Source organism: Lepeophtheirus salmonis, chromosome 14 (genome assembly GCF_016086655.4).
Source record: "Lepeophtheirus salmonis chromosome 14, UVic_Lsal_1.4, whole genome shotgun sequence".
Taxonomy (NCBI): domain Eukaryota; kingdom Metazoa; phylum Arthropoda; class Copepoda; order Siphonostomatoida; family Caligidae; genus Lepeophtheirus; species Lepeophtheirus salmonis.
Window position 1 is genome coordinate 23,023,972 of NC_052144.2, and position 22,791 is coordinate 23,046,762.

The 22,791-nt window shown below is 30.7% G+C and overlaps 2 protein-coding genes and 1 long non-coding RNA gene across 4 annotated transcripts; 1 reads left to right on the plus strand and 2 right to left on the minus strand.

Moving 5' to 3' along the window:
* The first annotated feature begins 404 nt into the window (after window positions 1-404).
* On the plus strand, window positions 405-2,961 carry LOC139907164 (uncharacterized). The gene is made up of 3 exons (XR_011783582.1): window positions 405-1,236; window positions 1,301-1,715; window positions 2,148-2,961. It is a non-coding gene; the product is annotated as an uncharacterized lncRNA (long non-coding RNA).
* A 342-nt stretch (window positions 2,962-3,303) lies between these two features.
* On the minus strand, window positions 3,304-6,046 carry LOC121129323 (glycoprotein 3-alpha-L-fucosyltransferase A). 2 transcript variants are annotated; one of them, XM_071893362.1, is made up of 2 exons: window positions 5,840-6,046; window positions 3,304-4,541 (listed from the first exon to the last, which is right to left on the minus strand). In XM_071893362.1, exons 1-2 carry the CDS (start codon window positions 5,959-5,961, stop codon window positions 3,485-3,487), a joined length of 1,179 nt encoding a protein of 392 aa, XP_071749463.1. In that variant the 5' UTR covers window positions 5,962-6,046; the 3' UTR covers window positions 3,304-3,484. The 2 variants fall into 2 exon arrangements, with proteins under 2 accessions (XP_071749463.1, XP_040580968.2); XM_040725034.2 differs by lacking the exon at window positions 5,840-6,046 and adding an exon at window positions 5,010-5,197.
* An 8,494-nt stretch (window positions 6,047-14,540) lies between these two features.
* LOC121129540 (SET and MYND domain-containing protein 4) lies at window positions 14,541-22,390 on the minus strand. The gene is made up of 7 exons (XM_040725261.2): window positions 22,258-22,390; window positions 17,012-17,387; window positions 16,334-16,702; window positions 15,408-16,094; window positions 15,213-15,350; window positions 14,882-15,111; window positions 14,541-14,820 (listed from the first exon to the last, which is right to left on the minus strand). Exons 2-7 carry the CDS (start codon window positions 17,363-17,365, stop codon window positions 14,637-14,639), a joined length of 1,962 nt encoding a protein of 653 aa, XP_040581195.1. The 5' UTR covers window positions 17,366-17,387; window positions 22,258-22,390; the 3' UTR covers window positions 14,541-14,636.
* Window positions 22,391-22,791: the final 401 nt, after the last annotated feature.

Sequence of the window (22,791 nt, forward strand, 5' to 3'; positions counted from 1 at the left end):
TGGATTATATTTTATAGTTTAATTAATATTTAACTACGTCAAACACAGGTGAAAATTAATTTTTATACTCCTTATCATTCTTTCTTGATAAGATTAAATTAAAAGGTAGGTACTCGAGAAATATAATTTGAACTCAAAACTGACTCGAGTAGTTAATTTGATTACGTGTGATTTAAGTTTCTTAACTATTGAAGAACTTGAGATTAAAAACCGACTTTGACATTTTTTATTTTAGTTGAGTAGACTAACAAGAAAAGTAGTTCATGTCTTGTATGAAGTACATATCTATTGAGTGAACTCTAATTATGACACACTTTATATTAATGAAATATGATCTTTTATGCATTAATTACTATACTCTTAATACATTTTTATACAGAATTTTCCATGTAATTGTAGAAGTTTAGGGATTTTCTGAGTCTTCTCCTTCCATAAGACGTCGTTTATTAGATGTACAATAGATCGGGGCACGTTTAATTCCTTAAAAAGCTAGTCCACTTTAGCTTTGGCATACAATATGTCTAAAATCTAATAGCAGATTTCGTTTGGCATCTCAAAAACGGGTCGATACATTTGGAAACTTTTTTTTTGTAAATGTATGTAGAGCAATAACAACTGAATTATAAAAAAACCCGTTTTTCATAATTAAATTTACAGCCAGTATATCTAATATAAAAAGAACACAATTTTAGATATCGTACATAAAAGACTCTCATCGGACAATAGTTGCTAAATGACATGATCATATATATAAGCTCCTGAGGTATGTTTATTATTTCAGCTATATGATATATTTAGTTGTTTGTGGGAGGCATAACGGTTAGAAGTATTTTGTGTATTCGGCGATTGTTTGCCAGTGAAAAACATGGATCAAAGAATTTGCATCAAATTTTGTGTAAAAATAAAATCAAGTGATCAAAAACACTTGAAGTGTTGAGAGTGGCATAGGGTAAAACTGTTCTGTGTAAAAAAAATGTTTACAAATGGCAAAAACTCTTCCAAGATGGCTGGGAAGATGCCAATGAACAATGAAGTTGTGCTCACTGTTTTTTTTAATACCGTGGCGTAGTGCACTAGGAAGAGTTCTTACCATATGGTCGATCGTTCAATAAAGAGTATCATCATGAAGTTATGCGACACTTATAAGAAGCTCTACGAAGAAAGTGTCCGGAATTATGGACAAACAATTCATGGCTCTTGCATCACTATATTGACCGTGCTTATTTATCTTTGCTTGTGAGATATTTTTTACCCAACAATAAAACAACTACAATCATGCCTCAACTACCATATTTTCCAGATTTGGCACCTTGGGACTGTTTATTTCCAAGACTAAATAGACCTATAAAAGGACAGAAATTTGTAACAACTGAGGAGAAAAGACTGCATCGCTGGAAGAACTAAAGGTTATACCGAAAAATGCTTAGGAGAAGTGCTTTGAGGATTGAAAATGCGTTGGGACAAGTGAAATGTATCTGACAGGGACAAAATAAATATTGATGAATACATGAATATTTTTTTCAAAAAATACAAAGTCATCTTACTTTTTGAACACATCTCGTATATATCAATCATTATCCAGTTATTCCCCAAAATTTAATTCATCTTCCAAGCATCATATATGAAGTTTCTTTTGTTGTAATTATAATGGTAAATTTTATATTAACAACACAAAATTGTTCATCATAACGTTGGAAAATTTAATAACCATTTGAGTAAGTAAAAACAATTACCAGATTTGAAAGTTATTGAAAATATTTTACAGGACATTGTACAACATACAGGTCAAATAATTCATTCCTTTTACCTTTCATAAATTATTATAATGCAGTGAACTTAAAAAAATGTTTATAGATTTTTTCTATGAATAGTCAACACAGATCTGTTTTTGTAATAAGAATTCTCGATCATTGCTAAATTCTTGATCATATCTTTTATACATGAATATTAATTATCATATTTTTAGTTGACGGTGTTATGATAGCTTTTGATAGGCAATGGTAGTAGAGTTATACTTTTTTTTCTAGAAAAGTTATATACATATTTAATTATAAAAGAAAAAAAATAGAATTCAAAGTTTGTATAGAAAATTTCATTTTAAAGTTATGAGATAATTGTTCTTCAACCATCATAATTTTACGTCCTAGACTGGTTCATAAAGAGGTCGAGCCGGCATGCGAACTGCAGAAAAACTTAGAGTCCGGTTGTAAGCGGTCCTCTCAAAACTTTAAGCGATCCAGTGCAGAGTGAAGGGGATCCCAGGTGGTTTCGAGAAATATATGGAGCAATAGATAGGTATCCTCGGATACTTCAAAGAAAAGGGCCCCCGGCTTGGATCGGGAGAATGGACGGACGAATGTGTAAAGGAAAGGATGGATGGATGACGGGAAAAAATATATATTAGGAAAGTGTTTAGTGTAATTATGTTTTTCTACTTTACATTAATTGTTGGTCTTGAAAATGATAGTTTTTCTATTTTTATGTTTACATAGCTATCAACGATCAAGCAGAAATTGCTCGCTCATCAATCTCCCTGCTTTTTTTTCTTTCATCTCCCATATTTTTCTCACGTTGGAGGAAGGAGAGAAATATAAAATTGTGGGTATAACGTTTAAATTAGTGTGCATTAGACGTTGTCGTGATGAGGGGTAATAATAATGAAAAAAAATTAAAAAAATCCATGTTGCAAATAAAATTTGCATATTTTGTAAAACATAACCATCCCTCTAAAACCTTTGAATAAAAAAGAATTTAGCGTGAAACAAAAAATTAAAAAATATCAAAGTTCAGTTTATTTAGTTGATTGAAAACTGACTATCTGATATGAAATTTAAAACTATGTATAACATAATTTTAAATGTCGAGTATCATATGAAAATAATTTTTTGATGTAAAAAATTTAAAAAAAAACTATTATAATTTTATTATTACATACGAAATAAAAACGATTATTAAAACTAATGTTAAAATAAATAACAATATGCTATCGAAAATATCGAAAGGAAAGTAATATCAATTATGTTAATCGTCCAGGTATAAATGAATTTATTAAGTGAAGTGATATATATAATATGGGATCAGATAAAAAATCGTTTAATTGTGAGACATTTTTACAAGTTGGATAAATTTATCAATCAATATTCCTACTAGCCATTTTTCACGTTTGTTGATCCTGAAAAAGAGAGAGCCAGCCTTAGTGTGAACCAAGGCTGTGGACTATCTGTTATTTCAGGACGAGTCCGAGTCCGACTTAAACTTCAAAACCGAATCCCTTAAAGGACGAGGGAGGAAATAATTCAGCATCTTTTTTACTTCAACAACATAATTAGAAATTATTTATTTGATTAACTAAAATATATTGTACATTTATTCATAATTGAAAGTATAAAACCATGGTTATATTATATCCCACTATCTTGACAAATTTATATAATACATAAATAATGATTAAAGCTCGTTTATTCTTGATATAGACAAAATAAAGTCAATTATTACATTGATTTGTGAACCAATATTTATTTATGTCCGGGATAGGTGGTTTATTCTGAAGGGATCTTTGATTCAATACTCTACAAAATTCACACGGAGAGGAGAAATTAGGGACATCTACGAAAAATAAACTCCTCCAGGTCTGGTAAGCAAAAAATTTCTCATCATTTTCATTCAAATCCTCGAGGTAAGTGGCCAATTCTTTTGGACTATCAAATTCGTCTACATGAATGAATGATTTTTTTGGAGCAACATATTCATAGTCACTTATGTTTGTGCCAAACGTAATGGGGATCACATTAGGAATGCTAAGAGCATAGAAAAATTTCTCTGTAATATAGTCTTTACATTTTGCATTTTCAAAGGAGATGTAGAATTTATAGTCCTTCAGGATATTTTTATACATGTTTAACCTTCCCCATTCCACAGATTGAACGTCATTTTGCTGGCTCTGATCCTTTTGTATAGAATGATTTCCGCACGTTCCATAAATGTCTATAGTTAACTTTTTCAAGTGTTTCCGAAGTTCATTTACGTATTCTTCTCTCTTACTCTCTGTTTTGCAATGGGACACTACCCAAGCGATTCCCTTTGTTTTATTCATCTTTGGAGTTGAGACTTTTGTTCCAAATGAGAACGGAACAACTCGGCCATATGGATAATATACTTCTGAGTCTCTTCTATAACTGTACACAATATCAAAAAAGTTTTTAAAAACGGGATGTGAAAGGTCCTTTTTGCCTGCAGGGGATTCTAAAATGAATAAGACAAAGAGGCTTCTAATTTTCCCCACTTCTCTTGCTTTCTTTAACATTGCAATATCTTTAACATTCATGGATTCTTGAAGTCCATGAAATACTATGGCATCAAATTTTCCAGATTTCCATTTTGATTGAATATTAGAATTATAGCAATTAGTAAACTGACACTTATTTTTGAGGAATCCTTCGTTATAAAGCCCCATTCCAAAGTATGAATAACTAAAATATTCATTCCAGAATAGAATGTTATAGCGTTTGTTATTGCCTGAAGCTTCCACCAATAGCGATTTCCTAAAATAAAATAAATATTTTATTACATATATGCATTTATATCAGTTTTCATGTCTAAAATTCCCAATTTATCCTCCTTTATAAGTGTATTTCTCGACAAAAAAGGACACTATTATTTTAAGTAGTAACGAAAAATCACAAAAATTATTCTTACAAGCTTTAAATTTGGATAATTTTACATAATTAAACAAGTTCAATACAACAACTCCACAACAAGTTTTTAAAAAGATCAAATTTTACACATAATTTTTATTACATATCGTGAAATATGATTCTATATATTTTCAATATAAATACACTTCAAAGTTCTTTGTAATTAAAAATGTCTTTTTACATTTGATGCCTTTAAATGTATAGCAAAATATTTCACTTTATAAATTTACAGTACTTGCTATTAGCATTAAGAAATGATTGAAATTCTATTATTTTGGTTTAAAAATTTACTTCGTTATATAATAAAAATCTTACGCCAATTGTATTTCAAAACTTCAGAGCCCTGGATTATTACATTTTGCTCTTCAATACATAACAAATAATACATTTTAATGAATCAAAATGAACTGATACTCATTGATGTAAAGTTGGGAATTAAAATATATAATTCGTAAGATAAGTAGATATGAATTGAACTGATTTTTTATAATATCAAAGATGTTAGAAATCTGCATACATGCCTTATATCAGGTGTTCTCAACCTGTGAGACATGCCTCATTAGAGGAGCGTATTATAGCTAAAAGGAGGATGTGTGTAAAGAAAAAAAATAGTATTTTGATTAAAGAAGAAAAGTTCTTGATGTCTTGAGGTCTTTCTTCTTTTTGGTTCATTACTTTAATAATCCCAGAGAAGTGTTAACATCTACTTCTAGAAGAAAAATTATCATCTATATTTTGTCTAAATTGATTCAAATTGCAAAATAAAATGAATATTTATAAATTTAAATATGATTATAATATCTCCCTGCACTTAATTAAATATAGAAGTTTATCCTATTTATAGCAGTAATTTATTTTGTCCCTTCTATATCATAAAAAAAGGAGCTAATATTAACATAAGTTTTAATTCAGGAATTCCCTATGTCTGGCTCCCGCCTGTTCCTCGCCCTCTTACAAAAAAACCGTATCAAATTATATCAACCCCAGTAGGACATATATATATATATTCTAGAAGTATTTTTGATTAATAAAAATACTCAAATGCAATCATAAGTGAGTACAAGTAAAAATTTTGAGATGTACTGCATCAGATAAATGGACGGAAAAATGATAAATTTAAAAAACTAAAAACATGTGAACATTACCCATCATTTTTAGGTAGCGATTTATCCAAAATATCATCTTCTTTGTTTAAAAAATACAAGGTCCCCAAAAGACATACAATTAAAACTGAATATTGGATCCATATCCGATATGCACTTTTCATTACTCACGATATTTGAATAATTTTTGTAATCAATAACTGATGAAGGGAAGCAAAAATGTGATTGTACTTATCTATGTTTGATAAGTCAATGTATATGTTTTCTACCTGAAAAAGTTTTTACGCGTATGCTTCAATTTCTCTTTTAATTTAACGCAGGTATTGCCACTACTTTTTGGAACAATAAAAAAATGAAATTACGTTTTCATCCATTTGATTTTACGTGAGTCTACTTGCCACATGTATATCTATAACTACTGACTAATAAGTAAAATATCCGTTGGATAAAGTTGTGAGAGAAATTTATTTGAATCAATAATACAACAAATACAAATTCTAGTACCTTTATTACTAATAGCAATAATACATAAACAACTAACCTGAGTTATTTTTGGATGGTATTAAAAGTCATTCTACTATACTGCCACTTCTATCTTGGATCTCTTCTTTTGTTCTAACTAATAAAAAAATTATTGTCTTTAATTAATAAAGATCAATATAAGCAAATGAAAAACATTTTTATAATTATAATTTGTCTCTCCATTTACTCAAATATTTTTGCATGTTATTTTTAATATATTTAAATTCTATAATTGTAGCTAATGTATAATATTCATGTTCGGATAACACCTAATATTTTATTTAATTATCCTTACATATCGATCAAGTCTTATTTAATTTATTTAGAATTGTAGTGTCTCAAAAAGAATGTATAACTTGACATTAACCAATTCAGCATACATATTTTATCACTTTCTTATAGATGTAACTTTTAAATTTTTTTCTTTTTAATAATCTTTTTATTTTGAGTTAATAATTAAGAAAAATTTATAATATGAAAACAAGGATATCCCAGATATACTAATAACAACACAAAATATATTTTTGAAAAGATATAGATACATTAGGACGTGCCCGTATTATACATATATTTTATTAATACATTTTATGACAAACTTGCTAATCATCTTCCTAATTCCTTTTTTTCCATTCGTATTTAATATATTTTGTACGTTCTCTCTTTTTTGGATTTTTTTTGTGCATTTTCGAATCCACAATCCATACCCTTTTAAAAAAATGTAGGAATTGCATTTTTACTAATTTTACATCCCTTGAATTTGTAGTCCTCCAACAGTCTATTCACTAACTCTTGGTAGTTTGTTGCTCCCCAGGAAGTTATCCATCACATTTTGGAAAGAAACCCAAGCATTCCATTCCTTATTGGTAATTTTATTAGCAAACGCAGAATCGCTGATGCGTTTTCTATTTTTGGTCCATCAAATACACCAGTCTTTATTTTCGCAGTTGAAAGTTTTGGAAATGTATTTGAAGAATTCTCGACTTATTTATAATATTTTTAGCTCCATGGTTTAAATTTAGACAAATCAGTTTTAACCCAATGGTGGTCTCTAGCTCTGCTGTTCCATAAACATAGAAAAAGGGGATATTTTGTTTAACCAAGCTGTTGGCCAAGAAGAAAACACACCATTTTAAGATCAAAACAGATTATCCACTTGTGCTTATCATTTTGAATTAGTTAAAGAACTTTCTTACTGTTCCCCATACACTTCAGAAAGAATTCCAGAATGTACAATTGGAATTGTACCAAAATATTTCCATTGTGTAGAAGGACACATTTTAAACTGTACTTCGAGCTATTTATAAATAAACTCCATTTATTGGGTTAATAAGGTAGAACTCCTAATTCCTTTAACAAGTCAGGAATTTAATTGCAATAAAGAAGGCCCTCCTTACTTTGAAAGTATTCCAGAAAATTATTTTCTCGTTCTACAGGATTTTTTTTCCCTCAACCATGAAGCTAGAAGCTCAGATGCTTTTTTCCCTAAAATTACAATTCAAATATTCTTGTTAGTCAAATACGTTATGTTGACAATATGCGTCCTCTAAAATTTAAAGTCTGGATCATTTCTTTCTTCAACGTCACCTTGATTTTCTAGAGGAGATTCAAGGTTGGTATCGGAATTTCATCAGAATAAAGGATGAGTCTGGTTGTTGAAGAAAAATTTGGATACACAGTATGACTTTTATTTTTATTCTTATTGTTAAACCCAAATATCTTCACCAGACAGAAATAACAATCAAATAAATGATCTTTTGGTTTTCGCCAAGCCATAGGTACACCAAACGACATATTATTCAGTTTTCCTTCGAACTGAATACTTCAATTTATTTTACAAGAATTACACACTTTTTGAAGTGCCCACAGCTTATCTTGATTATCTATAGGCAATTTAAAATAGGCCAAGTATGAATGCTTTGTTAAATAATTTATATTCCTCCTCTGACCTATAAATTTGTAATATCCAATATATAGCTATATAAGTTTGGATTATTTTAGAACGTACTTAAAGAAATTTTGCAAAACTAGAATGAAATTATTCTGATCTTATGAAAAGGATGAGAAAATCAGTACATAAAGCAGAGATCATCAAGAAATTTATTGAAAAAAGAAGATTAAATTCACAAACCCAAGATCGTGTCCTTACTGTATTTAAGTTCCTTAAAAAACATAAATATCTTAATGTGGTAAATGTTCTTAGCATATAATTATAATAGCATATAAGTCTTGTATAATGGGACCTAACTTGGAACAATAGATATCTCAAAAAAATTCCTCACCAAGTAGGATCATACTCAGCTCTGACACCTCTTTGTAATATGTCCTTGGACTTGATTCCTTAAGAAAATTGTTTTACGTTGCAATGGGGATTGTCATCTTTTGTTTAAAGTATATTTCAACTGGGCCGCGAACTTTTGGGCAGTCCTTATCCAATTTTCCCCACATTTTATTCAAACTATTGAACATTGGATTCTCAGGACTATTAACTTTGCCCTCAACAACCTGACATACATCTTTAATTGTTAATTATTATTATGATATTCTCTCTTGTGTACCCCAGCACGGCCACACATATGTATATTTTTATTTTCTCGTTAATATGTATTGTACATTATTTCTTATATATAATCAATAGCTATCAAGCAATAGCAGCAATAAAGACACGTTATTGTCGAGTATAATTAAATATATTAGTGTTTAACTACTTTGTCTCATATTGTTGGGAGGTGTTTCATGTGGAAACAACATTAATTATTACGTAAAGTAGAATACATTTCCCTTTCGTTTTGGTTCAATTAGCCTTGGTGATTCCATGTTGATGACTCTGTTGCTCATTGTGGTATCTAGTACTATGACTACAGTGTTGCCTGTGATAGCATATGTTTCGATCAGTTCCAGTGTAGCATGGTACAGTTGGATTTAAATAGAATTGACTATGAAGGCTAAACCAAGAAGTTTCCCTTCTTCATATTGCAGAGCACCAGAAACGAGTACTGCTAGTACTTTCATTGGTTATGTTTCACCAAGAACATCCATTATAAGTTTTTTATCCCAGTGTAGTGTTAAGTAATATGGTAGGTTTTCCCTCAAGCCATTCATGTATCTTTGGCACAAATTTCAGTGAGTACTTATTCTATTTAGATTTTTACTGGGGGCGGATATAACAAAGTAATCAAGATATTCGCCTCCGGTATTCAACACAGCAGACACAATGGCTGTAGTCTGGTTGACAGAGAGTGACTGACAATTTTCATTTCTACAAATCTCTTCAATGTCTCAATGTATTCAGGACCCCCCTAGTACCCGAGCCCGGATTGTTCTCCGAGTCTCCAACGTATGCTCCTACATTAGTCCCGTATGATAACATTCTACCTTCTTTTTGTTCACATAAGTTTTTTCCCTACTAGACTTCTTCCCAAACACTTTGGCATGCTCATGTGTGCCACGGAAGTGTCATCGATTTAAGTAGGAAGTGTGCATTGTCATGTAAGTACTTATGGATATTTTCTAATTATAAAGATATATTAAGAGCAACAGATTTGAGATAAAATTATAGGATGGCATCCTGTCCAAGCATAAAAAATATGTATTTTCGTGCATAAATAATAGTTAAAATTTTCATAAGTATTAATTATTTTATTTTCATATTCCATTTTTTATTTCCTTTCATTTGGTGGCACTTCCAAGACTATAGCATCAACCTCTGGGTAGCTACAATGAAAACAAAGATAAACTATCTCGAATTTTGTAGCATTTAAAAAAGAAACTTCGATAATAAAGCTAAATGGTTCTTACAGCAGGCATATTCAATGTCCAAATTTAAAGTTATTTTTATAGTTAGTTAGTTTAGACCTTGGAAAATGTCAGTTTGCATATATTTGCCAAAAAAAGCCAAATTTGAAGAGGTCTTATGGTGGTTGTACACGTCTAAATTTTGGCAAGTTTTGCAGAAAATTGAAAATGTCTAGAGGAAGCTCTAGGGCCTCAAAGTTTTAAAAATTGCCAATTTTTTCAAAAAAAAAAGTGAATTCTTCCTCAACTATCGTGTAAACGGTTCACAATACGGAATCTTCTATTCTATAATTTTTTAAAGATCACTAAATTTACTTTAAGAAATATTCATGTTGTTCTAGAAATATATTTTTATAATGCAAAATAGTTTAAAGAAAACTAATACATTCAGAACGTGTTAAGTTTAAGTTTTTGCATTTTCCTCTTGTAAAACAAAACTCTTTGTTTTGATTGTATAGTTCCTTAATTTTGGATGTAAAATCAGTTCGATTTACCCGTTCTTCATAGATGTTTTAAATTTCAAATCGCCCTTTATGAAGCATCTTTGCTTATATGCACAAATGGATCGTTGACAACTTCTTCCACTTCACATTTTCTAATGTTTGGGCTCCTAACTCACCCGACTGTAATCCAATGGACTTCTATGTGCGGGGCTCAGTGGAGAGAGATACCAGTAGGGATGCCTTTAGGAGCAGGGATAACCTCATCAGCAGGATCAATGCCGTCTTCACCAAACTTGACAAGGATATTACGATCAAGGCCTGCTCGCGATTCATATGCCGTATCGATACAAAGGGAGCTTCATTGTGTATATAGCCCTACCCACCTGCAAAAAAAGGTTTGTCAATAAATTCATTTTTAGCAAATTTATGATATTTTTTGTTCAGTTATTTTCCTGCGACTCAAATAGCCTCCTTGCCCTTTACATACAACTATATCTAGTATCGAAACTACGGGAAACTAGGGCCCTTTTTCACCCAAAGCGATCTTAAAATTTGATTCTACTAAATCTGCAGGATTGCAAATACATTCTACATTCTTGTGCTTAACAATCGTTTATTTTAAAATGTTCCCCCCGAACATGTGACTACTTTGGGGTGTAATGATAAAATAAATGTGAAATAAATTAAATTATCTTCTCTTGATAAAACATTAATTTCAAATTTTGGGATTGTATGAAAAAGTTCATTAAAAAATACAATAACTTTTTAATATTAATGGCTTGTCAAGATAGATAAGCTGCAAAGACAAATCCTAGTCACGGCTACCCTGGCCTCTCTTAGAATTTAGAGAACTCCTCCAGTGGTAGGTCTAGTTATGAAACTGTATGCTTCAACTCTTCAATTGAATGGAACTGTGCTCTCAAGTCCCCTTGCTGGTCTTTCGGCACATTTCTTATGAGGGCGTCCCGTAGTAAATGATGACGCAAATCATGGATGTATTCATCGCAAGGAGACGCTCGACTTCATCTATAACCTACCCAGGGGAAAATCCCAATGTATAGCACAACATATCATAATTTTTTTTAATTCTCTCTGAAGGTGAAAGACCATATTTCTGTAAAATTGCCGTTTTTGCACACATACATGAGTCCTTCTTTTTTAATAGGGATATACATAAAAATTTCACAAGGTAATGCTGAAGCCATTAAACAATATTTGGTCTGATCTTCATTGATCTTCCTCATCAAAAAATCCAGTTCAATTCTTTGAAACCAATTTTCTGGATCCATCGCCAAGAATTTTGGAAGACGTAGTTCTGCTACGGTAAGAGTTAAGTTGCTGACCTCTTCCGCTACGTACTTTTTTTCGATCTGAGGGACATTGTACGCATGCTTTTTTTAGAGGCATGATATCACGTAGGGGTCACCAATGTTAAGATTTAGATATCTTTATTTTAACTGGTAAAAAAGATCATTCCTTTATACGAAAATAAAAAGGAAAAAATAATACAAGGTACTATAATGAATAATTAATATTATCTAAACAAGTCGAACTCCTACATACATATCAACCATAGAGATATAAAGTGTAGAGTGTTTACTAATATGAATTACGAGGACAATTTATTGAAACGTTCAGCTGATGAACAATAAGGAAACATAAAGATCAAAACATTCAGTTATTATGTCAACATTAGCCTGTCAGTTATCAATAATATTTCTTAAAATCTTAATAATTAGTGATAAAATAACCTTCTAATTTTTACAAAAGGAGTTTCGTTTTAGGTAAATTTATCGTAGTAGATATCATTAGAACTTATGTATTCTTAATTTTTTATTCGTAGTGTTCAATGCCTGCTTGCATTGCTTTCAATAACACTTCAAGAACACCGGCTTTTTCTAGATCCCTGGAGCCCCATTTTGCTATTAAATTGTGAAAGAAATGTGAACTCAATCACAATTATATGAAACTAAGCTTTTTCCATAAGTGTTTTCATAACTTTATAAAACAATCATATGTTTTGGCATCCTTGTTAGTTGTTATTAAATTTAATATTCCATATATATTATAACCATCTATTTCCAGATGTCCTAAAAATCCAGTACTTCTAAAGCCGTCGCCAAGATTAGAAACAAGCCAAATGGTCCTATATATGTTTTAAGCACTTCAAGGACTCTGAAATCATTAAGCAACAAAGTTAAGTGCACTCTTGTTAATTGTTGATGGGGCAGCCCCCCCCATTTTCGACTTTCCAATGCACTTAAAAAAAGTGGAGTCCCATCGACAAATCTTAAAGCATTTTATTAACAATTTATTTCCAATATATTTATTATTTATTTTGTAACATATTAAATGTCAATTTATGTTTAAATACTTATTAAGGATATACGTATTTTAAAAGTTTAAGAGACCGATATACACTAATCAAATTTGTTCCATGTATTTCTTGTATAGCTGTTTATCAGACTCAAGGTTAATAGAAATACAAGGTTGGACCATCACGTAATCAGGCTGGCTTGAATTTTCAATCTGACGTATTGCTCCGACTTCTGGGCAAGACATGGAGATTTTAACAAAACACGCCACCACTCATAGTCTATGACGTCACTATTCCTAAAATTTTCAATTTAATGTATCTTACCGACTGCTGGGCAGGAAAAACAGATTTTAACAAAACACGCAAACACTCATCTACTATGAAGGTAATATTAAAAGCGTAGTGGAAGTCGAACATCAGTCGTAGACGTGTTATGGTATAACCTTGTATTTCTAGTAACCTTGGTCAGACTCTTCACACGTCGAGCCTTTTATTGTATCACGCAACCTTTCATCATAAACGAAACCAAAACAAAAAAGGCACCAAATCATCGGGTAGTTAGCCAAATAAGTCAATCATACCAACTGCCATATATCTTCTATATACTCCCAGACACTATCATATTATTTTTCACCATTTTTGAAATGAATTACATATTATCAATGCATTTTTTTCGATACTGGAATATAATATTACTTAGTAATATTTAGTTAAGAGTATTATATTATTTCTATGAAGAAATACCCACAATGTCTTCATAGAAGTAACAAAATGGTGCATATATTTATTATATTAAAAAATGAGGGATCAACTAGAAATTGTATTCCTGTTCTTTTGGAAACCGGTGCATAAGTATTGAATAACTTATATCTTTGTTTATTTATCAAAAAGAAAAAAATATGAAATAGCCATGGCGTATCAAGGGAGAATAGGGAATCGACAGCGAACAACAAAATACTTAGGGTATCTTTGTGTTAGCGAGGTAACGCCGTGTTCAGGCTATAGGGGCATAATTGCTATTGATATTGGTTATTTTCATTTGATTTAATTTTCTGTTTCTTTCTTTTTGTTCAGCGCTCAGCCATTATTTCCGTTCCATTCCGCGTTCCAATCAGGGGTAGTGCCATAAACACTCTATGACAGAAAATCACGACTTCGTTTATTTATGAAAAAGAATAAATTATGAAATAGCCATGACGTATCAAGTAAGAGGAGATAATCGACAACTGACAACAATGTAATTAGCAATGTTACTAGAACAAGGTTAGTCAACAAGAAAATGGCTGGGCAAGCACCGCAGATTTATTAGATAAATCTCTCTCTCTCTCTTTCTATTTTTGGTGACGTCATTTGGACGAATCTTGATTATTTATACTACATAACTTTAAAAAGCAAAAATTTGTGATTACTCGACATTTCTTAAGCGATATTTTATTAAATATAGTTCCAAAAGTATAAAGTAACGACTTCTATGATAATAATATCATTTATTTAAATTTATGGAGTATCAATAACCAAGACTCGTCCCAATGACGTCAACAGAAATAGAATGAGAGATAAATTTAGTTAATAAATATGCTGTACATGCCCAGCCATTTTTTTGTTGCTTAACCTTGTTCTAGTAACATTGATACTTAGTATATTTTTGTGTTAGCGAGGTAAAGCCGTGTTATATTGTAAATTCATTTATTATTCGTCAAAAAAAAAAAGAAGATAATAAAAAGATAGATTTGAAATATTGGACAAACATGATGTTACAATTATCTCATTTTCGTATTTGTTTACTTAGGTAAATCCATTGACAATAGCAAAAAACAAGCCCAACATGCTCTGCCGAAATATAGGGTTTCATTGACTGTTGCTCTTTACTTTCATACAAGCCTGTAAGTAAAGATCGGGATACGTCCGCAGCCTCCAAATATAATTTTTCTTCAAACAAAGATTTTATCCTGTTGTTGAAAATATGAGTAATGTACAGGAATGAAAATATCGAAATAAGGAAAGTACTACCTTGATAATTTTTCTTTTAAAACCTTTGGCTCGGTTTCATTTTGATTTTGTTGTTTTAATTCATGGAATAGAGGATATTTGAAGGTGCATGCGTCACATTGACAATTAAAGCAATAGCCCGTACACAAATTACTTTGCCTTTCTTCGTATGGCATAGATAAATGATGCATTCCATAGCAATCCGTAAGTTCTTCACCTGGATAGATTTTTCGTTTCGAGTAAAGAAAAACCTTCAAGTTAAAAATAATCATATTATTTGAATGTATTTTTGTTTCATTAAGACTAAACAGTTACATGGTGCACGTATAATATACATGACTCTATACTCAACTCTTTTTCCTTGATGGAATCTATATGTATTTGGGTTACAGGAATGATTTAAAAACAGAAGTGTTGGGTAAATTCCTGAGCCAATATCTCTTAAAGGTACACATTTGTTCATTGAACTTGAGGCCTCAGTATCGGAAACCTAGAAGGTGCAAATACTTAGTAAAGTCAAAATTAATACGGCCAACTTTGGTCTTGCCTCATGAATTGAATGTAAATTGTACTTAAACCCAGTGTTTAGTTTATATAAAGCTCGTGCTACGGCTAAATCTGTTTGACGACACTCTTGATTGGAAATTTTATATTTCAAATACCCCGACTCTCTTAATAGCCGAATGGCTAAAACAGTTCGAGCGTAGATCTTGCATTCTTCATCTAAATTTCTTTCCTTAGGGTGGTCCACTAAACTGAAAATTGTTCGATATTGCTCTTTTTTATCATAATAACTAAATTCTTTGGACTTATTCGAACCAAACATATAGTCTGTTTTCAATAACTTGTCCATTTGGTCTTCGAATAAAGTTGCGTCGTGACATTGAATTGCCTTAATTGACAAATGAATGTTGAGTGTTCTGTCTTCTCCAAGGACGTTATGAGCCTTCCAAAAGTCATGAAATTTATTATCTTCTTTTAAACAAGAGAGGTTGCAGTAATATTTTGTGCTCTTAAGGGATGGAATACAATAATCATTTAATGGCTTGAAACAGGCAGAGCAGTTTTTATCATTAAAACTAGGATGAAGGTAGGATACAATGGGATCCTCACATAGCACAAGCTCACCCGCAGGAATTTCTGTCTCAGTTATACAATGTCTACCTTTGATTTCATCAAATTCCACCTTCAATCCTCTTCGAAGTGCGGGAAATTGAGAGTTACTTAGGTTGACCTAAGATATTAATGCACATTTTTTGTTACTATTAAGCCTATAAAATTATTGTACCATAAATCTAGATTACTCTTTTTTGTACATAGTGAACATGAAATAAAACATTTTTTAATAGAAATAACATAGATTAAACCCTTCAGAGTTTTTTAATAATTGGTTGAATTTTTCTTTTATAAATTCAAGAATAATCCCTCAATAACTTATGCATTAAAAAATATATTTTTTCAAAAGGAACTTACGGAACTATTGAGATTTTGTCCTAAATATTCCTCCAATGATTTACCCAGGAATTCATCTTCATTAGAACAATTGTCAAAGTCATCCATTGCTTTGAGTAAATTTTCAGAAACCTTACCTCCATGGCTTTGGATATTTTCAACCGCCTTTTCATACTCCTTTTTAGCAAGAGACTTAAAACCAAGTTGGATGAGGATTTTTGCACGTCTCTCATATAATTTGTGTCTTTTATCTAATGGATAATTAAAGTACAAAGCGGCTTCAACGTCATTCAGACTCTGTGAGAAGGATTTTATCTCATAAAATGCAGCTGAACGATTCGCAAATGACAAAGCCAAGGGTTCACTTCCATCTTCCGACGGAGGGATTGCCTATAAAAAAAGTGGGTTACTTGTTTTTGTTTTGTATATACATATAGACCTTTCAAATTATGTGATTCTCACGTTTAGGATTTTTTTATGCCCTGAAGAGCTGTCGATAGTCATTTAACATGTTCATATTTTTAGAAGGAGGAAATAAAATAATGGGAAAAATAATAGAAATTTATGTCGTAAATAAATATATATTTATAGATATTCCGAACTATTTTATACTTTTTATTTTAGGAAGAAAACGTTAAGTAATTGTTTTTTACTTCTTTTTTTCAACTTCTTATCTTTCAAAAAAAGCAATTAACTAACCTTTATGGAATCTGAATATAAATTAATGGATGTTTCAAGACATTTTTTCTTATATGCTTCGTTTCCTTTTGTTCGTAGGTTAACCGATTTCTGAATAGATCTAGACTCATCTTTACACTCTTCGTAATAATTTTGTACGTCAGAATAGTCTTGTAGGAATAAATCCCATACTTTTTCGAAGGTTTTTTCATTAAAAACACCAGGTGTTTCCATAAACTCTTTAATTTTTTCATTGTAGGCTTTTACACCCTTTAAATTCACATTTTTATCCTTTATTATACTTTCTAAATCCTTCATATTGGAGAGTCCAGAAAGCTCAAGAAGTTTTTTCTTCATTTCCGTCGAAAATTCCATTCTTTCAAATATTCACTAATCCCTTTAATTAAATATAAGCAATTACTAATCAATTAAACAAATATTTACAAGTTTTATAAGTATTTATATTATTTTAATAAGAGTTATTTGATGAGTTTCAAAGCTATCCAATGGGCAATGAGACTTCACTTTTGAAAAATGAAGAACAAGAAAAAAAAAATTCTTTCTCAAAGCATTTATCAATAATATTTACGAGTTGTAAAAAATGTGGATAAGAAACGCACGTCATATTATTTGAATGCATCAGCAAAAAATGATTAAGATATTAAAGTATTTTAGAAGAAAATATTAATAAGTTGAATACAAATTTATTCGTTATATTTGTATTTGTAGATATAATTAATTGTTGTTTTTATTATACATTCACATTGTCTTTGATATTTTACAAAAGGTAAACTCCCAAAAAAATACACATTTCTTATCAAACAATACCTTGTCTCAGAGTAGTTAAATTTAACTCTGACCATATTCCTCAGTTCACTAATATATTCATTTTCAATATTTGCAAATACAAATTGTAACATAATAAATAGTAAAATAATGAAGACTCGATAAAATAAATCATGAATTTACCCATTCTTGATGGGACAATTAATCAGGAATGGGAAAATCCGGTGTTTTTTTTCTGGAATTGGAATCGGCATCTGGAAAATAATGTTTAATTTACGATTCCAATTCTTATGTATTATTATGTATTACTTTTCTTAGTTATTAAAAAATATTATTATCATAGTCTAGCATGTTGTTCAATTAATTTTTGTGTAATTTCATGAAATGCTTTCATTTCTTTAAATTAAGCATTTCTACAAGTTAGTTTAGTTCGTGCTAGTATTGTAATAAAATAATTTATGATAATAAATCCTTGAAACAGAAAAGAACCAAGTTGAACACAAGCTAAACATGAACACATGTGGTCGGTGCAGATATTATTATTTTGGGGGAATAAATTTTAAAGGAATCTAAGAAAGCTCGCCTTAGCAAAATTTGACCATGCCCCGGAATCCGTCGAAACCTCAAAACTTGTCAGAACATGGGATTCTATGTTTTTTTTCTTTTTCAATCCTATTATTACATGTAAATCTTCTAAGGCTGACTTCCTTTCTCTGTGAAACTTAGAATATGTTTCACACTGTTAACACTATTGAGAAACTTATTGACTTTTGTGCATTGTATACTCTAAATCCCAGTTCTTTTGAATATTAATATTTGTTATTTCATACGGTAGATGATAAAAATAGGGATTCCCTGTAATTGTTTATGATTATCTCAACAAATTAGTTATCTACCACAATTATATTGTAAATTGCAGTCAAATACAGCGTACAGCAGTTGTTTAACAAAAAAAAAAAAAAAAAAATACGGTGCCTACGAGAACTGTACATGCAAAAATAAGACATTTGTGTATTTTGGCGGCTATCCAGAAGTGCTTGGCGTCATTCAATCAAAATGTAATGAACAACGCCGAAAAAAAGCTCGCCCAAGTAAAAAATAGCTCAAATGAATGTTTCTAAGATGACACTCGCTGATATGTACGTTGCTCAAACGAACAGACACGATTTTTATTTTATGTTGCTTTGTTTCTATTTTTAGATTGGAGGAGATAGTTGCAAAAGTTTCTGTTTTTGACTCCAATACCCAGAGATGGTTTATCAGAATCCGACAAGCCCAAATTTAACAGAAAATACGACTATGTCTAGTATTGCATAAATATATTTAGAAGTTATACCAGCAAATATTTTTTCTAGAAATTGCATTGGAATCTTTTGACTATCCCTATCGTCAAATACAGTTGGAATTGTTTAAAAAAATCGAATTTGAGTGAGAAAATTAGACTCAATAATATTTTTGAGGAATAATTAACAATACCTTTTAAACTGTTGAAATATTCAATATACTCGTATTATACAGTGTAGGTCAGTAAAAAGTGGATTGTTAATTAATATTTATTTTCTAATTACATTGAAAAGGTTTAGTGATTATTTTTTATATTTTGTTTCCGTCTTTTTTTTTACATAATCAAATTGTACTTATCATTTTGTCATTTCATCATTATGAGCGAGCCACAAGCAAAAATGCAAACATCACTGCTGGAATTGGTGTGTAAAGTGTTCTAGGATCCCGGTTTTTAAGTTAGCAATGATAGCAAAAAATGGAGAAGACTTCTCCAGGATTTCGGGATGTGGAGGTCATAATTAAAAGAGGGATCCGAAATTCTTGTTAAGTTTGGAGAAGTATATAAAAGAGGATCCTCGCCAACAACTTCTATAAGGCTTCTAGGACCATCAGGAGGCATATAAAGTACAGCTTGGGGTTAGTTACAATGAATCCACGCCACTTTCTGACAGAGGGTATGAAAGCCTGGAGGCTCAAGAGGTGCAAGAAAATTATCACATGGATCAAGGCAAATGGGTCAAATATGAAAATTTTCACAGACAAGAAGATTTTCACAATTGATCAATTCTACAACCGTCAGAACTACCGCTGGCTTGCGGAAACAAAATAAGAGGTCCGAGGGGGTTACCACACCAAATATAAGGCTCAAATAATAGTCCTCGGCATTGTGGCCGCTGATCGAAAGTCTCTGTTTTTTTTAAAGTTTGACAGAAAATTGGCCAGCTACTATAAGCTGCTTAGGTACACGATCTTGCGATGGCAGAACACCAACTGCCTGTAGGGTAATTACCAATGGACTCCGGACAGTGCCCCTCTCACACGTCCGCCAAGTGACAAAAGTTCTGTGTGGATAACATAGCTCGATTCTGGTCCAAAGAGATATGGCCCCTTCCTAACCAGATTTGAATCCACTTGACTTTTCTATATAGGGCACTTAAGAGATGGAAACCTCGGGACCTCTCACTCAAATGTGAACTTACTGACGTCCTCTATAGTAGCTGCATGCGACAACTTGTCAGAGGAGTTTGTCATCCCCTCCTGCATGACCTTCAGACAACGCGTAAAGGCTGTGACTGAAAATGAAATTGGACATATGAAGTGAAAAAGGTTTGCAAAAACCTTTTCTACCTCTTTAATTAACTTTATCTTTTTCCTATTATTGAAAATATAAAATTATTAATGTATTTCTAACTCCATCTTTCGACTCTACGTTTTGTTGCCCTACCCTGTATATACGAGGGTGGTCTGAAAATTTCCTGACCTAACAAAAAAACAAGACATTTTATTTGCCTTTTTTTTACGTTTTTTCAACATTGTCTCCTTGTAACTCTACGCACTTCTCCCAGCAATGTTATCATCTTTATAACCCATCGAAATAATACTCAGCGTTTTTCTCTAGAAAATAATTGTTCACGAGACACTGTTTTTGTTTTTAGCTCAATTACTGTGAGTTGGATTGACGCGTCAAATTTTATAACAACAAGCCTTTATACGTCTACTATTGTTTTAATCTATGTTAAGGGTGCACGTTCAAAAACAAATATACTCAATTTTGTCCATTTTAACAAAAACACTCACATCAACTCACTCAAACAAATTTTACATTGGGAACCACTGGATTAAGATACAATAGGATTTATATTAAAACTCCCAGATTGGAATAATAGATCGGATAAATTAACTCTCACAGCCCTCTTTTAAGGGTCGGCTCTGTTTAACAAGGTTACTTGCGTTGAGAGTCAAATCTTAATGAAATAGTTAAGATGAATACTCTTTATTTGGGAAACGGGACATTTGTTACAACTGATTCCTTTTTTCTGAGCTTTACTATATCTTAATTTTTTCCTCAATGAGTGAGTCTTTGATAAAATTTTATAAACTAAAAAAATTAAATATATAAATGATCTATATTATAGTAAAACACCTGTTCCCTCTTAGAACTATCCTCAGTCTGGAGGTGCTGTAGCCTCCCTCCCAAAAAATTTCTTTTTTTGGTTAGGATAAAAAAAAATTACGCGAAAACAGGGGAATTTTCTTTTTTAAAGAATTATTTTCTTAAAAATTGCGGTAAATTATCCAGCAGAGCAAATAAAAAAGAATTAATATTTTTTTTTTTTTTTTTTTTTTTTTTTTTTTTTTTGTGAAATGTTTTGGATTTTGGTAAAAAAATTCCAAAAATTTTAATATTTGAATATTTTTTTACAAGAAATTTCATAATTTAAAAAAAAAATTCTCCATGAAATTTAATTTTTGTAATTTTTTTCGAAAAAATTAAAATTTCAAAATTTCATTTCGAAATTTTTTTTCAAAAAGTAGAAGTTTCTTAAAATAGCCATGGATTTATGAATTTTTTTCTGAACAATTTAATTTCTTGTGAATAATGGTGGATTTTTGAAACTTTATTCCAAAATTTTAATTTTTGAAATTTTTTTGTGAATAGCTATGGATATTTTTTTAGATAAATTCTGAAAAACTTATCCCCAAAAATATAATCCTCAGACGCCACTGGACTCCCACATTAATAGTAAATATCAAAGAAGAGAAATGAAAATCGAAATATAAATTTTGTTATGAATTATAATTAATAAACTGACTGAGAAAAAAAGTACAGCAATACTCTCTTTGGTCCAGATTTGATGCGTCTTGATATTGATAGGTACAAAAGGAAAAAGAATAAATGTTGATTTGTAAATCAAACAGTTTTAAAATATCTGTATTCAAATAATCGGGTATATTCAAAGAACTAATTACCCTGACTGTTCGGACTATTGTTATCAATAATTCTAGCTTATAATACTGAACAGTATTCAAAGCAGATCCACCAGGCTGTTGAAGACTGCTAGTGAAACGAGTTAACACTTTATTCTGGATTATAAAAGTGATAGTATTATAAAGAAAATTGAGACTAATGATTTTGAATGAGACGGAGTCTTGCTGTACAATTTTTTTCGATGTTTTTACACATAATTTAAAATTACCTCAAATATAAAATTGTTAGAGTTCAATAAGTCCAAGAACCACTGATTTTTTTTGTCTATAACTTCTATTAAACTATTGCATTTCTTCTCAACACATGTATAGGAGGGTATACACTGACTTGTTAGGGATGAAGTTCATTTTTAGAAATAGGAATGATGGACTTATCCGCTTCTACTACATACTTCTGAATACTACTAAGGCATGCTCTTTTTTCCTCCCTTTCCAACTTTGAATATTGTCCAAAAATTAATAGTCAATTAAATATCTTGAAATAATTTCACATAAAAACCAAGCCGAAAAAAGAATATGAAAGACATTTTTTTTTAAATTGATATTTGAATAATGGTGCATGTAAATGTATATTCATAAATGTACCTTCAAATTTTCTATCATAGTATAACTTCATATATAATATTTGAAATTAAAGTTGATTATTTTATAGAAAAGTACTCAAAATGAAATGAATCATAGCGCTTACTCTATTCTATCTCATTTGCATGTAAATAATAATAAAAATGTTCATTAAGCAATCA

Excerpts from the sequence above, each read along its gene's own strand:
- LOC121129323 (XM_071893362.1), bottom strand. The coding sequence starts at position 5,961 with ATGAAAAGTGCATATCGGATATGGATCCAATATTCAGTTTTAATTGTA. Across the intron at positions 4,542-5,839 it reads TCGCTACCTAAAAATGATGG|GAAATCGCTATTGGTGGAAG; the intron begins GTAATGTTCACA and ends ATTTTATTTTAG.
- LOC121129540 (XM_040725261.2), bottom strand. The coding sequence starts at position 17,365 with ATGGAATTTTCGACGGAAATGAAGAAAAAACTTCTTGAGCTTTCTGGA. Across the intron at positions 16,703-17,011 it reads TATATTCAGATTCCATAAAG|GCAATCCCTCCGTCGGAAGA; the intron begins GTTAGTTAATTG and ends CTTTTTTTATAG. Across the intron at positions 15,351-15,407 it reads ATTTACATTCAATTCATGAG|GTTTCCGATACTGAGGCCTC; the intron begins GCAAGACCAAAG and ends TGCACCTTCTAG.